The sequence below is a fragment of the Parus major genome, chromosome 4, assembly GCF_001522545.3.
Source record: "Parus major isolate Abel chromosome 4, Parus_major1.1, whole genome shotgun sequence".
Classification (NCBI taxonomy): Eukaryota; Metazoa; Chordata; class Aves; order Passeriformes; family Paridae; genus Parus; species Parus major.
Window position 1 is genome coordinate 46,572,206 of NC_031771.1, and position 19,721 is coordinate 46,591,926.

Genomic DNA, 19,721 nt, shown 5'->3' on the forward strand with positions numbered 1-19,721 from the left:
GAACAATTTACAACAGTTATCATGAAGCACTATTCAAGCTGTCCATAGTTTGGGTAATACTAGTGTTTGGTTTCTTAAATATATTGACCAAGGGACTTATATACAAATATCTTATAAATATGGTTGATATAGTCCTTCTTAGTAACAATTTGAATACACTTTAAAAAAAATTCCACAGAAGTTTCTTGTTTAGTACTACAGTTTGTTAAAGGTAAGAAATGTACTGAAGGTTTCTGTAAAACTCTGTTGTAGTTCCATAAAGTTCATGACTAAAATAAATCTGTTATGCAACATAACATTTATGAAGCCGCCAACTTTACCTTCCATCAAAACATGAGAGAGTTTTGATCACTTATGCAGTGATTTTGCATTCTGGACACAGAGAAAGACATGTTAATTCCTCAATATGAAGGTTTTGATCCAATCACTGAGACGTACCAAGTTACAGACAGACATTAGAGAAAAGTGCAGAAGTTACTGCTCCTGCACCTGAAATGCTGCATGCATTTTACCAATTGTCAGCTGTAGTTGACAGTAGTTGTCAACAGTAGTTGTTGCCTCCATTAAGAGTCTAGGCAATGTTCTATAATAACAGGGAAATGTGAGGCTCTAATTCTGGTGCTTTTCATCACTTCTAGGACTCTCTGCTGAATATATAGCAAGTTTAGGACCTAACGTAGGTATCTGAGACTGCAGTTCCAAGGCAGCCAAGGCACTCTGCTTGCTGGTCATTTAAGTTCCTCCCTCCTGCCTGTAGGCAGTGAGCATTTCCACTCATTCCTGGACTTATTCCAGATCTTACCGAACCCTTTGTAGGTGCCTTTCAGCAGCACTAATTTACCAGTGACTAGGCTTCCAAAAAAAAAAAGTGTGAATAACTTTTTTTACCTGACAGCAGCTCAAGGGAGATGCATCAGATAGCACATAAGCAGGAAGTGAAAATTTGTGGACAACGGAGTGTAAATATTCTGCCACAACCACAATACTACTCAGTAAATCAGTAGGCTTCTGTCTGCTGCGGTATTCCTGTAGTCACCCTAGCAAAACATGGCTTGCTTCTCTCCACTCCCAAAGCAGGGGCTCTTCTTTAGTAAGAATTGCATCTTCAACTGTGTAGGTGCATACCCAGGTGAAACTAAGCTTAATTAAAGGTGAAGCAACAGACTGAACTTGTTAATTTAGCTTGAATTGCTAATTTAGCTTGGTTAATCATTGGCTAGCCTTAGTTTATGTAGTGCTGATACATTAAGCGCATTCATCATCATCAGCAGCTCCAAATCTGCATTTCTGTAGCTTCAAAAACCACACTGTTGGTGGATCTGTGATTGTGAAAGTATTGAACGCAACCAAACTTACAGTGCTGAGCTGGTTATAAACAGAAATTAGGCCCAGCTGCACCCAGCCCCTCTGATCTCTGAGGACCAGCTGGAATGCAAAGGGGATTATTTTCTGCCAAATTTCATACTCTAATGCAGCAGGTTCTTGGAATAAGAAAGATCTTGCCATACTGGAGCAAGTCCAGCTGCTGGTCACTAGGAGGATGAGTGTGCTAGAACACTTGACATACAGCTGCAGTGCTGTGGAGAGGCTTGCTTGACCCAGCTTGGTTATCTTTTCTGTGAATGAAGAAACTTGGCTCTTAATACTACTATTTGGTATCTATCAAGAGAAATTATTAATAGTCATTTAGGATGGTCCTTTAATTACATTAAAAGAATGAGATTTTAAATTTGAAAACAGAAATTCCTTCACATACTTTCCATTTAATATTGCTACACCAACGGTGCTCCTGGGAGTTGACATACTAGCTACAAAGTTCCACTGACGAGCCTGTGGATCCCATCTTTCCACTGTATTTAGGTAGCTCCAGCCATCATGTCCTCCTACAGCATACATGGGACCTTCCAATACAGCTACTCCTAAAATAGAGGTATGAAAAACAATTTCTTCTGCATAAGAGGAGTAAAGATCAGAATTTCTTAGTGACAGTCCAGCGTGCACCAGAAAACTGAAAACAAAACCCCAAATAAACCTTTTGGTAGCTGATGCTACCAAATCTTCAATATAATCTGAAGGAGAAAGGACATTGAATAAGCAGTTGGCAATAAAATGAAATTTCCACCCCCTAAACTTTATTTCTGAATGTTTTTTGACCAATCCTAAAACAGGTAACCTTTAAAAAATATGCAGTTAGCCTTTACAGAACTGTACATACCAAGACCGTGACGATGAGTGGACATTGGTGGCATTACACTCCAAGTTTTTGATCTAGGGTTGTAGCACTCCACAGTGTTCAATGTTTTCAGTCCATCTCTGCCACCAACAACAAACAATTTATCATCTAAGACTGCAACTCCAAACTGTAATCTTCGTCCATTCATGTTTGCAACTGGAGTCCATGTGTTGGTACGAAGTTCATATTTTTCAATGCTTGTAGCTCCTGAATGACAATATATGCAAGTTATATTCAATAAAAAAAAGTTCTGAAGTATCAGGATAGTTTTCATTTTAGCAATATGCTGATCTCTCAAGCATGATACCCTGCAGCATATTCTTAAGTCTGTGTAGACAAGTAGTCTTTTTTGACTTCCTCAGCAATTACCTGCACCATTACAAAGGGCAACTTTCTTGGTGTTTTCCAAGACAAAAACCAGGTTTTGTAACAGCTTTGCAGAATCAAGCCTTTAGAAACAGAAATATTATGAATATAAACTAACCATGTGGAATGCAATCATATGTTGAAATCAACTGTTTTGTAATATTAGACAAAAAAGCTGATGGTATGTGACATGAACTACTGAGAAACAGCTTTAAAACAAATCAAAGAACACACTTTCTCTGCCGTAACTTTCCTAACTTACCAGATCCCTTCTAATTGCCATTAAAAAGTATGGAATCTTCTATGAAGAAAATAATCCAAGTAGTTGTGACAGAACTATTTAACAATTAGTCAAAATATTTTTGTTGATTTGGCTTTTTTTTTAAGCATGTGCAGGTCACCTTTGTGGCCTCTTAGTCCTTTTCTTCATTTTCCAAATTACTCAAGTAAATAAAGATAAGTTTGTATTCAATTAAAACACTTCACTACTCAGAAATGAGCTGTTATTATGGTAATTTGAAATCAGAAGTCTAGATTCCAGAATATTTACAGTATTCTCAAAGATATACAGGCTTTTTTAAACTAATAAGCATAATAATACTTTAGATGTTTCATCTTCTGTACTACCAAATCCTTGAATTTTAGATTTAACAGGTTGTAAAAAAGTCTATCAAACATTTAGTTTAAAAAGAACCAAAACAGTTCATCAGCTAAACATTACATAAGCCAATACCTTTTGTTGCATCCATTCCTCCAACTGCAAACAAAACGCCCACTGTAGATTTTCTAGGTTTGGTGCGAGGGCTTTGCAACATAGGTCGTCTCTCTGGCAACAGATGGTACTTCATTGCTTCCATAATGAGTTTTTGACATTCAATGTCATCCCTAAAGAGTGCGTTGTTCTCCATATCTGCCAGAAACTGTGAAAAAGAAAGAAAATCAAGCAAGCTTATTACTAGAAACCACATGAAGAATAAAACCATGATTACCAAGATAATATTTTATACAAACACTTCCACTGCCTGATTTAAAATCTCTGTATTTTCAAAATGGTCTTATAAAAAAGGCTAGGGTAAAAAACCAAATTTCTAATAAAGAGAACATCCACATTTTGAGTAAAGCCATCAAATTTATTAATTAATATTTAAAGAGGAAGGCCAGCTGATCTTAATGGATGATTTAAGCTTAATAATCCAAAGGAAGGAAACAATCTCTTTGAGTTCAGTGCTGTGCAGGAATGTGCAAGAAAGTGGAAACAGGCTCTGGGCATGTAAGTCAGTCCAATCTCATGTTTTTATTCCCAAATCCACATGATGCAGAGGTCTGTAAAAGCCCTTTCAGCACACGCTGAATATTTTAATATGTATTCTGTTCCTTACCCTGACAGTGACTAAGATCACAATGTATCACTTAATAAAAGCCTTTGTTAAAATTTTCATTTTATATAAATTTTATAATTTTTTTATAAGCTTGCAAGCAAATTTGGCAACTTTTAAAACATATATAAACTAAATAAAATTCAACTAAAGACTACTAACAGAAGTTTTTAAGTTCAAAGATTCTGGAGTGGTTTGTACTCAATATTTATCAAACTATAGGAAAAAAAAATTATTAGGTTGAGAGTCCCATTCTAATTATTAGAAGTCTGGAGACTGGCATTTTTCTGAGCTGCACAACATGGCATGAATAACAGAGAAAAAGGAAATTAAGTGCCCCACTGGGATTTGGACATTTGTCAGCAAAAGAGAGAGAAAAAAAGGTAGATACCTCTGAAAAGCCAAAATCCAAACACTTTGTGAATGTTAGACATGGAAGTGCACAAACCAATATGAGATATCATTACTGAGCTGTTGACAGCCAGCCACTAATAGGTACAAAACTGCTGTGACATCAATCAGCAGAAGTACTAAAGGGACTTGCTGTGAAATAGATGTGCACAATATGGTGTGAATATCCCTGGCTTAAAGCTGCTTAGGGTGGCAAAGTGGCAAATATGATAACTATGGTTCCAGAAGAGATACAGGTAGGTACAGATGGCTAAATTTGAGCTCCTCACTATCAGGCAAAATAACACAAAATATGACAAAAAACATAATTAACCATCACAGAGAGAATAAAAAACCCTTTCAAAGCCCTTCATCAGTGATCTTCAGAAAACTGAGACTTTTGCAGCATTTCTCTAAGTGGCTAGAGCTCCCACTATTTAAAATAGCAAATGAAATGTTCTCATGTAAATTAGTAGAGGGAACTTAATCTCAGTTTTTACTTTCATACCTTTCATTGTTTCTTCTTTTGACCCAAAGCACCACTTGTATCACTTCACATGGACATTTTGTGATTATAAAATAATGAACTAAAAGCTGTCTTTTAACTGCCAGTGGGTAATGCCATAGAATTGCACAAAGTTTAAAAATATTTTAAAAAGAAATCAATTAATTCCTATTGTCCTAAATCAGACAATGTCAGAACTGCATGCATAAGAACTAAGGCTTGTACAGAATATGACCAATTCAGACTTTAAATGTATTTTTCTGATGGACAAGCACCATATAATATTTAAAGCAACACTATGTGTGAATATGAGTTCTGCAACAACAAGATGCAACCTACATTTTCTACAGTTTCTAACCCACTCAACCTATAAAGAATTTCTCACAGCACAGAATCACAGTCTCTGAAAGCTACTTTATTTCATTTAAAAAGAAATGCAATCTAGTCTGCAGGCTCTTGAAACTAAAACTACTATAATTATTCCTCACTCAAATAACTTAGAATGGGCTTACTAAAAGCATATTTTTTCCAAGTTTTATTATTTATATATGTCCTTGCACTAAAAGCATTTCTAACAGCATTTACAAATGACATATTAGCATGAAATCATAGTAACTGCAAATCTGATAAGGAGAAAGGTAGTGCAGATACTCAGTACTAAGAATTTCTGACTAAAAGGGATCTGAGCCATCTTGTAATTCAGAAATTGCTAAATTATCTTTTTCATTATTTATCATAATATTTGCCACCTTATATCTTAAGAGGTTGACAAATATTCATCTTTAGGAAAAAGAAATATACAAATATTTAGGACACTGCTTGCATTAACCAGCGAGACATCAGAATGCTGTCTACAAAGAGATGCATAAACCCAACCAATAAAACTAGCAATTACTTACAACTTCTTTTGCTTCCAGTGCTACAGTTTCACAGTTATTTCCTGAAGATTTTTTTAAGTGTATCTGCATCTCTGCTTGCAGTGGTTTTGGTTTCAGCAAGTTGTACAATTTTCTAATTTAATTTCTTTCAAATACCTTTAACTCATCAACCATAAAACTAAAAAGCTTTTAATTATGTTCTATTTGCTGTCAGATTGCCTAATGTCACATGATCATGATTCTGAAAACATAAAGACTGCTTTGGGCATTTCAAGCAAGTTTACTCATCTACTAAATGTTTCCATATTAAAATCAAAGTTCTAACATTTTAGTTTGTTAAAGAAAGTAATAAATGAAAAGGTAATAGAAATTTTTTTTTTAGAAATACAAGCATATATTTGGAGATGAGATGAAAAATTAAAGATAAAATAATAAGTAAAATAAAATTTTGCTTTTGTAATTTATCTTGCTATTTTTCTGATCAGTTACTGAGTGGACATAATTTGATTTCAGTACATATTTCTGGGATAAATTCTATACTTTCAGTTTCTAAAGATGTTTAAATTACAGCCAAATAAGTAAAAGGAATACAGCAGGGGTTACTTGGTTATCAAATAATTAAATGTTCAACAAAAGCATTATTTCCTCTTTGTTAATTGCCTTACACTGAATCATGTTTCTAGAAAAATGGAATGACAAAGTCAAGGCCATAACTGATAAAATCATCCTTTTGAGTATATAATAATCAGTATGGAAAAAAATACTACAATGATTGGTAAAGAATCTTATTATCCAGCAAGAGGACATCAGATTAGAAGTAATACACAAAATGTAATGCATGTGATTTATCACTATGAATTAATTTAACTCCATTTTTCTTGTGTTAATGAATTTTAATTATCATTCAGGTTCCATAAAAATCCTATTTTTGTCATTTAAGAGAGAATTTTCACTAAACAAACTGAAAATCATAAAGCAAAATACTTTGACTCTATAGTAAATATTAAATATTACTAAAGAAGGTCCAGCAAGGAAAGAGAAGAAAGGGAAAATAAAAATATTCAAACCTAGTTTACAAAGTTGCTACCAGGTAGTGAATCACAGAAACACAAAATAAGCAGAGTTGGAAGGGACCTACAACAATTATCAACTCCCAGCACCCCACACAACATCCCCAAGGGTCACATCATGTGCCTGAGAGCATCATCCAAACACTTCTTGAACTCTGTCAGGCTGGGTGCTGTGACCACTGCCCTGGGGAGCCTGTTCCAGTGCCCAGCCACTCTCTGGATGAAGAATCTTTCCATAATATCCAATCTAAATTTGCACTGATACAACTTCACGCCATTCCCTTGCCTGGCTGGCCATGCTGGGCCTGATGCCCCCCAGGACACACTTGGCCCTCCTGGCTGCCAGGGCACTGCTGACTCATGTTCAGCTTGTCATGGACCAGAACCCCCAGGTCCCTTACTGTGGCACTGCTTTCCAGCATTTCATTCCCCAGGCTGTCTGTACATCAAGGGCTGCCCCATGCCATTTCCAGAGTCTGGCACTTTTCCTTCCTAAACTTTGTACATTTGGTGATTGCCCATTCCTGTAATCTGTCGAGGTCTCTCTGCAGGGCCTCCCTGCCTTCGAAGGAGTCAGTATGAGACTAACAGGAGTAGTCATTCCTATGGGACAGGAAAACTGTAATTCACAATTATTTAAACAAACTGAGCCCAAAGTTTCCTCCACATTTTCTGTTAATGTCCAAGAAGGAGAAAAAATATTGACTGGGAAGAACAAGAAGTATGTAATGATGACCTATCAGGAGTTAATAGAAAAATCACTCCAAACAATTAATTCAAATTGCATTTCCTAGCTATTTCTACATGAAGGAAATATAATGAGCCAAATAAACTGTGCAAATTCAATACAGAAGGAATTTAAAAAGGACACAGCATCTAGTGACTAAGATATCTTTGATAAGCATTTTCACAGGCAAGGAAAAAAAACCTTTTTCTAGAAGCAAAGGATCAGAATATGATGCAATTCACAAAGAGACACAAACTATCATGCCTATACAACATGCTAAGCTCTTACATGTGGCTCTAAGAATCCAGACCACTATAAATTTTATGATTTATCACTATCAATATATTTATGCTGTAGACATTATGCCCACTGTAACCATGGTAAAAACTAGAGAGGAACTGAACAATTTACTTGTGGAGCAAGCAGAGGCAGTCTAATGTAAGCCAGGAGTTTACTGAGATCTTTCCTTCTCTGTTCCAAATCATGTCGAACCCACGTAAGTAGTGCATTCAGTATAGTTTCTTCATTAGGAATATTCATGTCATCACTTGCTAACAGCTTAGCAATTTCAGTGGCTGGCAATAACAGAAATTCCTGATTTCTAATTACTTCCATGAAGTTTTCCTGAAAAAGAAAAGTATTTTAACAGAGGCAACATCATACTTTGAAGACATTTTATGGAACACCTGCTGTATTCTCCCCTCTTTTCCCTCCCTCCATGCCATCTCTCAGTTGTCCCACTGGAGTACTGACTCAGGAGGAAGATCCAAAAAAAAGTTGAAGTACTGAATTATTTTTATCCCTGATCATTTCCCCAACTCAACCATTCAGTCTCACAGACATGCTGAAACAACTGAGGGAAGTGTACAGACAGAAATGAGCCATAGGTTGTGGGTGTTACTATCTTGGCACCACAAAGTGAAGAAATACTTTCTGAAGTATTGTTAAAAAGATGCAGTTTGCTCCTGTTGTCAAGCAAAGAGCACAACACTGTACAACAGCTGGGCACATGTAACTGTTTTCATTACTGGTAGATGAAATGTGGTAGTAAGTTTTCAGAGGAAATAAACAACACTAACGATTTTATTGTTGATTTAAAATGGATTATTTTAAGTTTATTTTGCCATTGGTAGGTTTTATACAATTGATCTGATTTGACTGGGGAGCAAAACATATAAAGAATCCACAATATTACACATGCCTTGCTATGCTAACAATATTTATTTTGATAGAATTCAACCTTCTAACTTTCATCCTGTCATTTTCAGCAACAAATCTTTATTTCAAAATAAGAAATTCATAATATGTAACATGTCCTATGCTGATATCAAATTACTTCATAATATGAGGACTTGCAGCATATTCTGTAAGGATTCTGATCAGTTTGGGCTGAAATAGCAGAAGTATGTAGAAATACAATCAACATCATGAACTTACAGTGAAAAACCCGAATGTAACAGAAAAGAGTGATGTTGTGTCTATCCTCTCTCCCCATATACCTTTACAAGGCAGCAAAGCAAAGCAACGCAAAAGCAGAAAAGTAAAATCACAACATATTCTTGTATTTCTGTAGCTGAAACACCAGCTAAATTCACACTCAAAACTGAGAGAAACTTCATGGTGATAACAATGTTACAATGAATTGATTAAATGCACTGTGGATTTCTAGATAGTTAATGGCATGTGGTTTTTGGTCTGCTATCCCATGTACCTCTAAAACACCTGGAGAACAAAATGTGTTAGATCCACAGACATGGAAGTCTAACTGAGCCTAATATGAAAATTACCCTTACTTACTGTCTTGCTTAATGTTTTAAAAAGAAAGAATTGCATGCTAATAAAAAAGCATGGAGATTAGAAGAACATGTTGGGAAAAAAAAAGGATTTTTAGATTAAAAAAGGGGAGAAACTCACAAGAGGAAGCAGAAGGTGCACTGCAAAATAGGTCTGAATGTAGTATTTCAAATGGCAACAAAAACTACAGTAGTTTGGCATTATATATGCAATGAGCATCATGACAACAAAGCAAAATAGTTAATACTTTTTTTTATTGCTTAGTCTAATGCTTTCAAAGCTATACCTCAGTACTCCAGAGATACTGACTAATAAAAAAAGAAAGCTGAGCTAAGAGGAAAAAACTAATTAGGTGTAAAATGTCCACCTTACATGAAAGCCAGATGTATGTAAGATGCTTACAAGATATCTAAGGGGAAATATCAAAGCTACTCCACTCCATTGGTAATTCTGAAAATCAGGAAAATAACTGAAAATGTTATCAATGTACATAATCTACTTGTGAATAGAATTTGGAAAGAAAAATACATTTAATATCTGAAAATATTTAATGTTCGAAAAGCTTCCCTACAACAAAGATCCAATTGTCTACACAAAAAAGTACTTCCAAGTGAAAGCTATAGTAGATTATAAAGGAGATAGAGTTGTCTTTTCCTCTTTAATTCATTTAACTATTTGAATTACAAAATAAAAGTTAAAATTAATGAATATATGTATTAAAAACAGTGAAAGCACTGTACCAATATTCAGAAGAACTACACATGCATTGCTATTTATTTCACTCTGATATTAAATGCCTGGCAGTAAAATTGAATCTGAGAAGTGATGAAAATTATTTCCACAGTTTAAACATGCAGTTCACAGGAATTCATATTCCACTGAGTTCATGTTTTCCACTGGCTGCTTTTTGTTGGTTCTTTTTCCTAGAGAGTATGCAAGCTGGAGCTGAGCGTTTGGTTTTGCTGAATGAACAGGCAGCGAGCTCTGACAAAGAGAAATACCAACACTTACTACCTTAAACTTTCCAAATTGTCTATCCAGATCACAGGAAGAGGAACGGGAAAGCACTTGCATGAAAAGTTCTTTCATCTCTGGAGCCAACAACAAGCTGATCTTGCATAAGTCAACCAGGGATCCTCTTTGGAAAGCTTTTTTCCAACTGGATTTCATCACTTCAACAGCTGTTATGTGCAAAAAAGCCTGATTTTCCTTCTTGTTGCTTGCAGACCATTGCTTTTTGATGGGAACAAGTTCAATTTCCTCTTGCTCCCATTCTATTTTTAAAGCAGAGACTCCTTTTGAGCAGAGTATCAAAGCATTCCACTGGGAATACAGGCACTCTTTGTCCTATGTCTGGGGTTTTTTATAATCAGAATCTGAAACTTCCTCTTCCTTTACAGACAGAGATTCTGAAGACAAAAAGAAGGAGCCAGTGTATCTCCTAGCATTCTTAACCTCCTCATTAGCCTTTTCTTTCCTTCTTCTTATGGGAACTCTCTGTGGAAGAATAGGATATTTCAGAGAACAAAAGGTCTGCAGTTTCAATCCCTTGCTTTCTGGTCCTGAAAGTAAACAGAATTTCCCAACCCCAAAATTAGCTCCTCGAGAGCTTGGAAACTTTATCAAATGAGTAGCCTGAGGCTTATGTGTTAACCAAGACAGGGACATGCAGTCCTCATGCTCAATGCTGGGTACTGCTCATTCACATAATAACCTCAAATTCATTCTTCAGCAACTAGAGAGTGAGTAATACTGATACTCTTAACCACAGATCTACCTTGGACTTGGTACAGAGCAAAAAAATATTAGGAGCACATACAAAATAAGATGTCATGATGTGTATTTCTGAATGATACTTAATCCCTACAGTGGGATGCAGTGAGATGGTTAGTCTCCCTGCACACTGTGTCAGAAGGAACAAAACTTTGGAGAGCATCAGACACCTGCAAGTTGAGAGGGACTGAGGCTGCCCAACAGGAAGCTCTAACCATGGGGCTCTGCTTAAGCTCTGAACTTGGGCAACCAAAAAGCAAGAGTTGTTTGACTCACAGGATCTGAATGAAAACAAACAGGAAATGTAATTTTTGTCTGCTGACTGCTTCAGTCCACTGGTCAACTAAGTATGAATTCACTACAAACTGAGCTGACTTCCTGGGAAACTATTAATAGTCAAACAGCTGTCAGATACCACCTACTTTGCTTTTACTCAGATTTGATTGATGTGTTAAACAATCAACCAACCTAATACTTGCACTGTGTGCAGGGTTTGCTTAGAGTACAGCTATTGTAGCTTGACTCCTCGCTGCACTATTTCTGGATTCCAAAACAGACTGAGCAGCATGCAAAAACCTATTCAGTCTTGACAAGGTAGTACTGATCTATTGTGCTAGGCAGGATGGAGGGAACTTGAAAGACAAAGATATCTTGGGATTTCACAGGTAAAAAGTAAGTGAATGAGTATTTTGCAAGTCAGTCAATTACTGAGCAAGATATTTTGGACTGCGATTTCAAGTGCAAGAATGTAAAATCCTTGTTTTAGGCACTATCACAATCTTTGGTTCTGGCCCTTTATGGACAAAAAGCATTTAAATTTCTCCTCTCTTCATGCTCCCCACTAACAAAAGAAAAAAACTGTCCTGGCTATTGAAAAAAAAAAAAAAAAAGACAAAAAAAAAGACAAATTATCCCTCTTTAATTCTTTTAAATCATAACTCCATGATTTTTTGTTCTCCAACTACTGCCTTACAGGAGAAAGCAAGCCTAAGTGTGCCACACATTTTCTTCTGCAAAACTACCCACTTTCTATGCTTGGACCCAATCTATTGTTCTTTTTTCTTTTTATACATCCATTGGCTTGCTCAGAAGTCATACAAATTCCAAAACTAACTTTATCTGAATCTTGTAATACTATCACTCACTGCTCATGTATTTTCTGAACACTTCTGATGAAAACCAAAATGACTTTTCACTCTGCTTTAAGCATGCATAGCTGAGTAACAATGATTACACATAGACCAATTCAGGTACTATCACACGAAGTTTCAAATGTCTGTTCTTTCTTTTTATTGGTAAATCAGAATGTTAAAATCTGGCTACTAAAGAAGCTACTGACACTTACCTAAGAACACCTCACTAGTCACCACAGATATTTCAAGTTCTGGAAATAAACTAGGCTAGCTTTTCCTCATCTCAAAGTATTAACTCCCCTTTTTTGGGGGTTTACTTTTTTATGGAAAAGGAACTATTGTTTTTCATTCAAGGTACACTATCAACTGTTTCAAAGAAACAAGATGTCAAAAAGGGGCGTTTGTTATGACTTTGAAGATGGCAATAAAAATGCACAGAAGGCATTTTGTGCAAAAATGCCTTTACAATTTCATTAAAACAAACAGATACAATACTGGCCAGTCTAATAAAATTCCTAAATTTATAACTGTATGCCCCAAATACAAATATATATAAACCACAGCAAAACAGGATAACCTTTGTTCAAAAGATACCTTTACTCAGATACTTTTCATGATTGTATCAACTCTATTTTAGAACTGTGATGTGTAAAAATCAGAGTTGCTCTTTATGCAGCATTAAATCCACTACTAATCACTTCAGTTCATTTTATGTTTCACTTCATTTATAGTGAGGATTTTTTAAGCCTAAATTTGTAATGCCAATAACTGACCAATTTTGATAAACTGTTCCCCTCTGTCAAAACAACTTATCAACTGTCAACACAGTAAGCAATAAAGTAATGCAACACTTCAGTCCTTTCAGCATAATCGCATCTGTAATATGAAGAAATGCAGCATTCAAATCCTTCTTATCTTTTTTTTTTTTTTAATTGCTGATGATTTCTAATGACTAATGTACTTTACTCAGACAGAAGAACAGAAGCAGATCTAATGGGACAACTCACTGATTCATCCTCCAGTTTAAACGAATGCTCATTTCACCTGAATTTCAAATCTTCATGTAAAAAGGTATTTTAATGAAGCAGGTAAGATGATTACAAACTTATTATATGTGTCATAAAAACCTTTAAAATGGAGAAGTTGTTTTACTTGTAAAAATACTAATGGCAATCACGGGATTTCTTTTCTGTCAAACAAAAATTCATAGAAAATAATGTGTAAATTAAAAGTTAAGTATTTTACACTATTCACTGCCTTCTACTACAATTATTTTAAAAGAACCAGAACTATAACCTGTACTCAGTATAATCCCCTACTGTTCTATGCAGCCCAATGCAGCATAAAAATAATTCCCTGTTTTAACAAAGAGAATTTTGCCAGCTACTACAGGTGTACTTAACCCTTACACTCTAAAACTTCTTAATGGAAAGAGCATCAAGTACCTAGCACTTACTAGTGTTGAACATTTTCTTTTTTCAAACGCCTTTAAAACAAATGAAATTACTTGGGGATTTATTTTAATTGAAGATTCAATTGGGCTATACATTTCTATGCAGTTTCCATAGCAACATTCATTTCAAAATAAAGAAGCCGCTTCTCTATTACTCATTATTACTAAAATTCAATTTAATGTCTCTCTTGGAACTAAACAACATTAAAAGAGGCCTTGGGAGAAATCCATCTAGCACAACTAATTAGTTTTGAAAATGGCTTTTTAAAATCCACCTAATTTGAATTTCATTCACATCACAGCCTTAAAAGCAACAATTTTGCTTTAGTTTTTTGTTTACTGAAGTTAACAATGGCCAAAAGGTACAGAACTATTTTCCTCTGGTCTGAACAAAAGAAAGATAGGTGCTGCAAAAGAATGGCTTTTAGAAAGTTCACAGCCCCTATTTGCCCTAAGTCATGAATTGCCAGTCAGAATACTAAGACTGGAATGCCAACATTCCCCTTCAAGCATCTATTAGTCTAATAATTCTTACTATTCTGATCTTGGCAATTCACTTATAAAGGACATGACAATAGCCTAGACCAAAATACATGCTTATTCTGAAAAAGAACAAGTAGGTCAGAGGAGGGAGTTTCTCTTTTCACATACCTTTTTCTATCACTGGTCTCACTCAGCATAAAATCTAATACTCCTCAAAGGCATAAGCCACATTTACTTTACTGTTTTATTGCACATTCTACTTAACTGTAGTCTGCTTATTTTTGTTTGTGCAATAATGAAGACCAAGAATAGAAACATGTAAGTTAAAATCTGCATCAGTAAATTTGTGTGGCAATGATACTAAATATGTGAGAGATCCATTCACTGCAGAAGAACCCTATCTTGAATGTGAAGGAAAAAAAATATCTTAAACTGCTATTCCTACTAAACTAAATTAACTTAAGCCAGGAAGAACTGATTTTTTTTAATGGTTTTAAACCAGCAAAACCTAAGGCAGCAAGAGGAAGAGCCACGGATTTCTAATACTAATTACAAGACATAAATTAAAACTCTTGGATCTAAGCCAATCTCTTAATGGCAAGGTAATGCCATGACACACAACCAAATTAAGTACTATCTTCATTCCCACATCTCTTATGCAGTTACCTACATGCCCTCATTCAGATCCCAAGAGCTTACTTAGGCAAAATTTCATCAACAAGTGAGCAAAATGCCTCACAAAACTGCAAAGAGCAGATGAACTGAGTTGCTTCAGAGATAGTTCTCCTGCCTTCTTCTGATAACTTTACTAAAATACACTTGTGAGAAGGAAAAAAAAGAACATTTTGTATTAAAATAAAAGGATGACTGTTAAGCAGATGAAGTTAAGTTGGTAGGTCTGAATTTCCATAAGTTAACACAAAAATATAATTGACAAATTTGTATTTATTACAAATAATTACCATTTGTAATAAATTACAAATTTATTATCTAGCCTAAGATTAAAATTCTTTGATGCCTGATATCCCATTGCTAAATTAATAAGAATAAGGCTGAATCTATGTTGCTGAATGCCCACATTCATACCTCAAGTATACTCCAGTTCATACACTTCCATTTAGTAACGTGTAATTTTGGAATAGGTGATGGTAACTTGCCCACTGTGAAGTCTGTAGTTTTTGACAGTCAGAAAGAAGAACAAGTTTTTGAAATATTTTATTAAATGCATCAATCCCATTTCTGTTACAGAGACCCATTAATGCTTGTGTATTTCCTTCCAACTCTAAACCAGCAACTTTGAAGTTATTTTGGCATTTTTCATCATGGGAACATATGAGCATTCTATGTTTGAAAACGATGAAAGCTTTCTGGGAGAAAAACATCAGTACTATATTTAGGAAAACTCTTTATATTCCTTACTAAATAAATAAAACAGATTGTACTAAATGTAACAACATACCATAGTGTAATTGTGAGCCACCTTGTGCAAGTCAGTGCAGCCCTGCGCATCAGCAAAAGATCGGATTCCAAGGCAATTGGATGGATGAAGCTGCTTCATTAGGAATTTACAGCATGCTTCTACAACCTGAGAGAGCTGAAGAAGGCAAGCTGTAGACAACAGGCACTCAATGTTATCTTCTTTTAATTCAAGGCGACCTAGTAACATCAAAAAGAAAAATCACATTAATTTGCTCTTATAATCTTACAAATTCCCTAAAACCCCAAGGCAACAGAATTATTTACAGATTATATGACAGAATATAAGGCTTAGTAAATATCACCCTCAGCATTAGATACTAATTTTGAAAACTATTAGTTATCTATAATGATGTAAGGAAAGGAAATCCTAATGAGATTCCTTTTTTTGTCAGTCATGATACATTTAATAGATTCACATAATTTGTTAATTAACTGAATATAGTATTATCAGAGAAACTTTATCCTATCAAGTTGTCTCAGGTAACAGCAATGAGACCTAATTGCTGTCTACAGCTTTCTCACCAGGGAAGGGGAGGGGCAGGCCCTGATCTCTTCTGTCTGCTGACTGGTGACAGGACCCGAAGGAATAGCCTGAAGCTGTGTCAGGGAATTAGGTTGGACATTAGGAAAAGGTTCTTCCCCCAAGGGTGGCTGGGCACTGGAACAGGCTCCACAGGGAAGTGGTCACAACACCAAGCCTGACAGAGTTCAAGAAGTGCTTGTAAAACTTTTGGGAGACATGGTGTGATTGTCAGGGTGTTCTGAGCAGGGTCAGGAGTCAGACTTTGAGAATCCTTGTAGGTTGCTACCAACTCAGGATATTATATTATTTATTTTTATTTATTTATAAGAATTTAAGTAATGTGAATAATTTGTAAAGAGCATTTGAAATCTAGTAATGGAATACAATGTTCACATAAGAACAATTCATTAGATGAAATTTCCATTTTCACTTCAATTACCTGTGTATGCATATTGAACCAGAGCCCACAGTGCCTTTGGCTCCACACCCTCCATCTTGATTTCTTCCTGTCTTGCTTCCCTTACATCATTAGTGAACATTGCTGCAAAGTAGTCCGAAACAGAGGAGAGAACCAATCTGAGTATGACATGCAAGAGAAAGGAGAGAAACAGAGAAAAGAAAAAAAGTTAGTCAACCTGATGTTTGTTAACTTATGATTCATTACTTTGCCCTTTGAAGAAACACTGTAGTGAGAAAAACACTTAAAAATTGACAAAGTGCTGCATGCTCTAGTTTCTCTCTATGAATAATGAAGTACTGATACTGAACCTACATTTGCTACTGATCTAAACTAATTACCCTTTCAAAGCTCAATGACTTTCAATAGCCAACACAGACATAAATGCTCCCAAATCCACATAAATCAGAAACGGAATATAAATCTACATTACTTAAATAAAAATAAAAATAAAATTGAATTTATTTTAATTTACAGTATGTTAGATACTTTTTTAATTGGGAAATAATGACTTACCAGTCCTTTTCAAAGGGCTTTAAAAAGCTTTTGCTCTTGGTCTGCACATATACATTCAATTCCTAATACTGCTAACAAAACTTGTCACAGTCAATGTGGAGATGATACAGAATAATCTCTTTTGTGAATATGTATTTAGCCTTTTTTAACAATTCTGACTATTTTACATATGTATGTTACATGTGTAGGTAAACATGTTTGTGCACAATGGACATTTCTTTGGATTATTGAGAGCAAAACACTCACAACAAATAATGTCATTCTGCAAAATGTGCAAGAATTTTGATGCCTCAGTATGTGTTCAGAGACTGGGGTAAAAGAGAAAATTGTATCAGGCAGGAATATGAAACCTACCATAACTATTCAGGAGGAGTAAGAGACGTCCAGGAATGGCCTTGTGGCTTGGATGAATTTTTGTGCTGTAGTAGTTCACTGTTACCTTGCCCACAGGGAATTCAATATAAATATAAATACAAACAGCAAGCCCGAGAACCCAGCCTACTGCAAATACATTAAATAGTCCATATGCATACATTCAATTAATTTAAAACTTCTGGCGGTTTATAAAAGCTGTGCTGAATTATTACACTGGTGTGTTAAAATGACAGAGGTCAGGAACCACAAAACAGAGCAAAACTAATTGAAAAGGTGAGCATCAGTGCTTAGGGGAGGATTTACAGGTACATATACAAAGTAATGAAATACAAGGAGCTGTCTCTTAGTTAATTAACTGCAAAGTAATAAAATTTTGACTAATTAATTTCATAGTACATTTTCCTTGTGAATTGTCTGATCATTGACCATTTGGTCAGGCTTACAAAAAAAAAAGAAAAAGATAATCCTTTTTTTCTAGCTGCTGAGGCAACAGAGCAGAGTTATAAGTGCATGGGAAAAAGATTAATTTTATTTTAACACCTTGTATGATTGAATTTTTGTTAAAAGAAACACAGTTCTGTTCTTTCAAAGAAAAATGAAATTCTGTAATTGAAATACGAGATTTATTCTGTGGCTGACTAACTAAGAAAAATTAGAACTTTCTGCTAAAGTAGGGCCCGGGCATCACTTTTAGGCATTTTAACCTCAGATTTAATGAAATCTGCATTTAAATGAAAATGCTGCCTCCCAGAGATCTATAGAAGTGGAGTAAATTAGAGAGTACATTCATGTAAGTATCAAGGGAGAATTTCTGCAACTGCTTTTGATGCTAGAATGAGATGACAAGATCAGATTTCTATGTACAAAATAGGGGTTCTAAGTAGAAGGAAAAGTGGTTTGAATAACCCAAGTATCTCCGCAGGTCCAATTCAAAATTTAAAAAAGCAAAACAACCAACTTAACATACTCACATCTAGCAGTTCTGACTTGGAACTACACAGAACAGAGCTTGAAAAAGACAGTTCTTCTCCAATGGGAAACAGAACTTAATACTTAGTCATATCACAGTTTGGGGGTTTTTTTCCTTTTTTTCTTTCCCTAGCAGTGCAACTGGACTAGGTAGCTGCACTATTATTGTTGCTAAAATGTGTACATTTTAGCAACAATTGCTGAAGAAATGCCAAATAATAACACAAGGGTCCCAATGCCTTCTATCAGAGTTTTGATATCAGCAAATTTCTCCCTGTAATTTCTAGACACAAGAGTCCTCCAATGGAAATTATCTAAAATGTAAACAATTTACTATTTTTGCAAATGTGTTCAGATCCATGAGGAGGTATAAATGCCTCACAGTGGTAAGTGCTTTCCAGAGAGTGACTTGCATATGCTGACAGAGGATGTGAAGTCCAGAAGTAGTTCAATACAGGTAATTTGAAAAAGCACAAATTATACTGAGAGCAATTTTTTAATAATTTCACAGTGAAAACCTTAGAAGAGGTATCCACACTTTTCCCTTAATTCAACTGCTTTAGAAAAAAAAAGTTCTTTCAAAGAAAGAAATGGGATTAAAATATACAGTGACAATGCATCAAGGTGACACTGAGCTAGGATAAAAGAAAACAAAGGCAGACTTTCAGCCAACTGGCCTTTTCTTGTCCTATCTTTTTCCCACTAGTCAATAAAAATCAATTACTCACATGTGATTTGATACTCACTTGTCCCTAAATACTGACAAAATCTGGAGGTTTTATTACTACAGGAGGCTCCAAAGCTACTGATGTCTTTAATTTCATTGGTTTGTATTTATCCAAAATTAAAAAGATCTACCATGATGGCTTAACTTATTTTAAAGAGTTTTCCACTGAGAGCAAGTAAAATATGTGGTACACTTTAAAACCCATACTTGTTGGAACTGTCACAAGCTGCATCATCTAGATAGTTTTCTAGGTCACCAAAGGAATTACTATGTAAAATGATGACAGGTGCCAAACCTGGCAATTTACATGTTTAGTATCTCCACACCCGTCTCACCTGACAGAATGAAGTGAAGCTGCTTAAGATCTGAAAGATAAAAGGGACTTTTCCTAGGCAGCTCCTTGTCTGTGGCTGTGTAACAGTTGAAAACTTGTCCTTGGAAACTCACTATCAGCATTCACTGAAGTCATAAGGTGATGCTGAGGAGATCATGCT

The 19,721-nt window shown here is 35.3% G+C and overlaps 1 protein-coding gene across 6 annotated transcripts in view; it reads right to left on the minus strand.

Moving 5' to 3' along the window:
* The window catches only part of KLHL5 (kelch like family member 5), a 47,510-nt gene that overhangs the window by 7,031 nt on the left and 20,758 nt on the right, over nucleotides 1–19,721 (minus strand). For all 6 annotated transcript variants that reach the window (XM_015623802.1, XM_015623801.1, XM_015623803.1 and 3 more), the window contains 6 exons: nucleotides 16,623–16,759; nucleotides 15,641–15,837; nucleotides 7,957–8,169; nucleotides 3,333–3,519; nucleotides 2,216–2,440; nucleotides 1,757–1,919 (listed from right to left, as the gene is read on the minus strand). In XM_015623802.1, coding sequence (XP_015479288.1) covers nucleotides 1,757–1,919; nucleotides 2,216–2,440; nucleotides 3,333–3,519; nucleotides 7,957–8,169; nucleotides 15,641–15,837; nucleotides 16,623–16,759 — 1,122 coding nt within the window. The remainder of the gene's footprint in view (nucleotides 1–1,756; nucleotides 1,920–2,215; nucleotides 2,441–3,332; nucleotides 3,520–7,956; nucleotides 8,170–15,640; nucleotides 15,838–16,622; nucleotides 16,760–19,721) is intronic.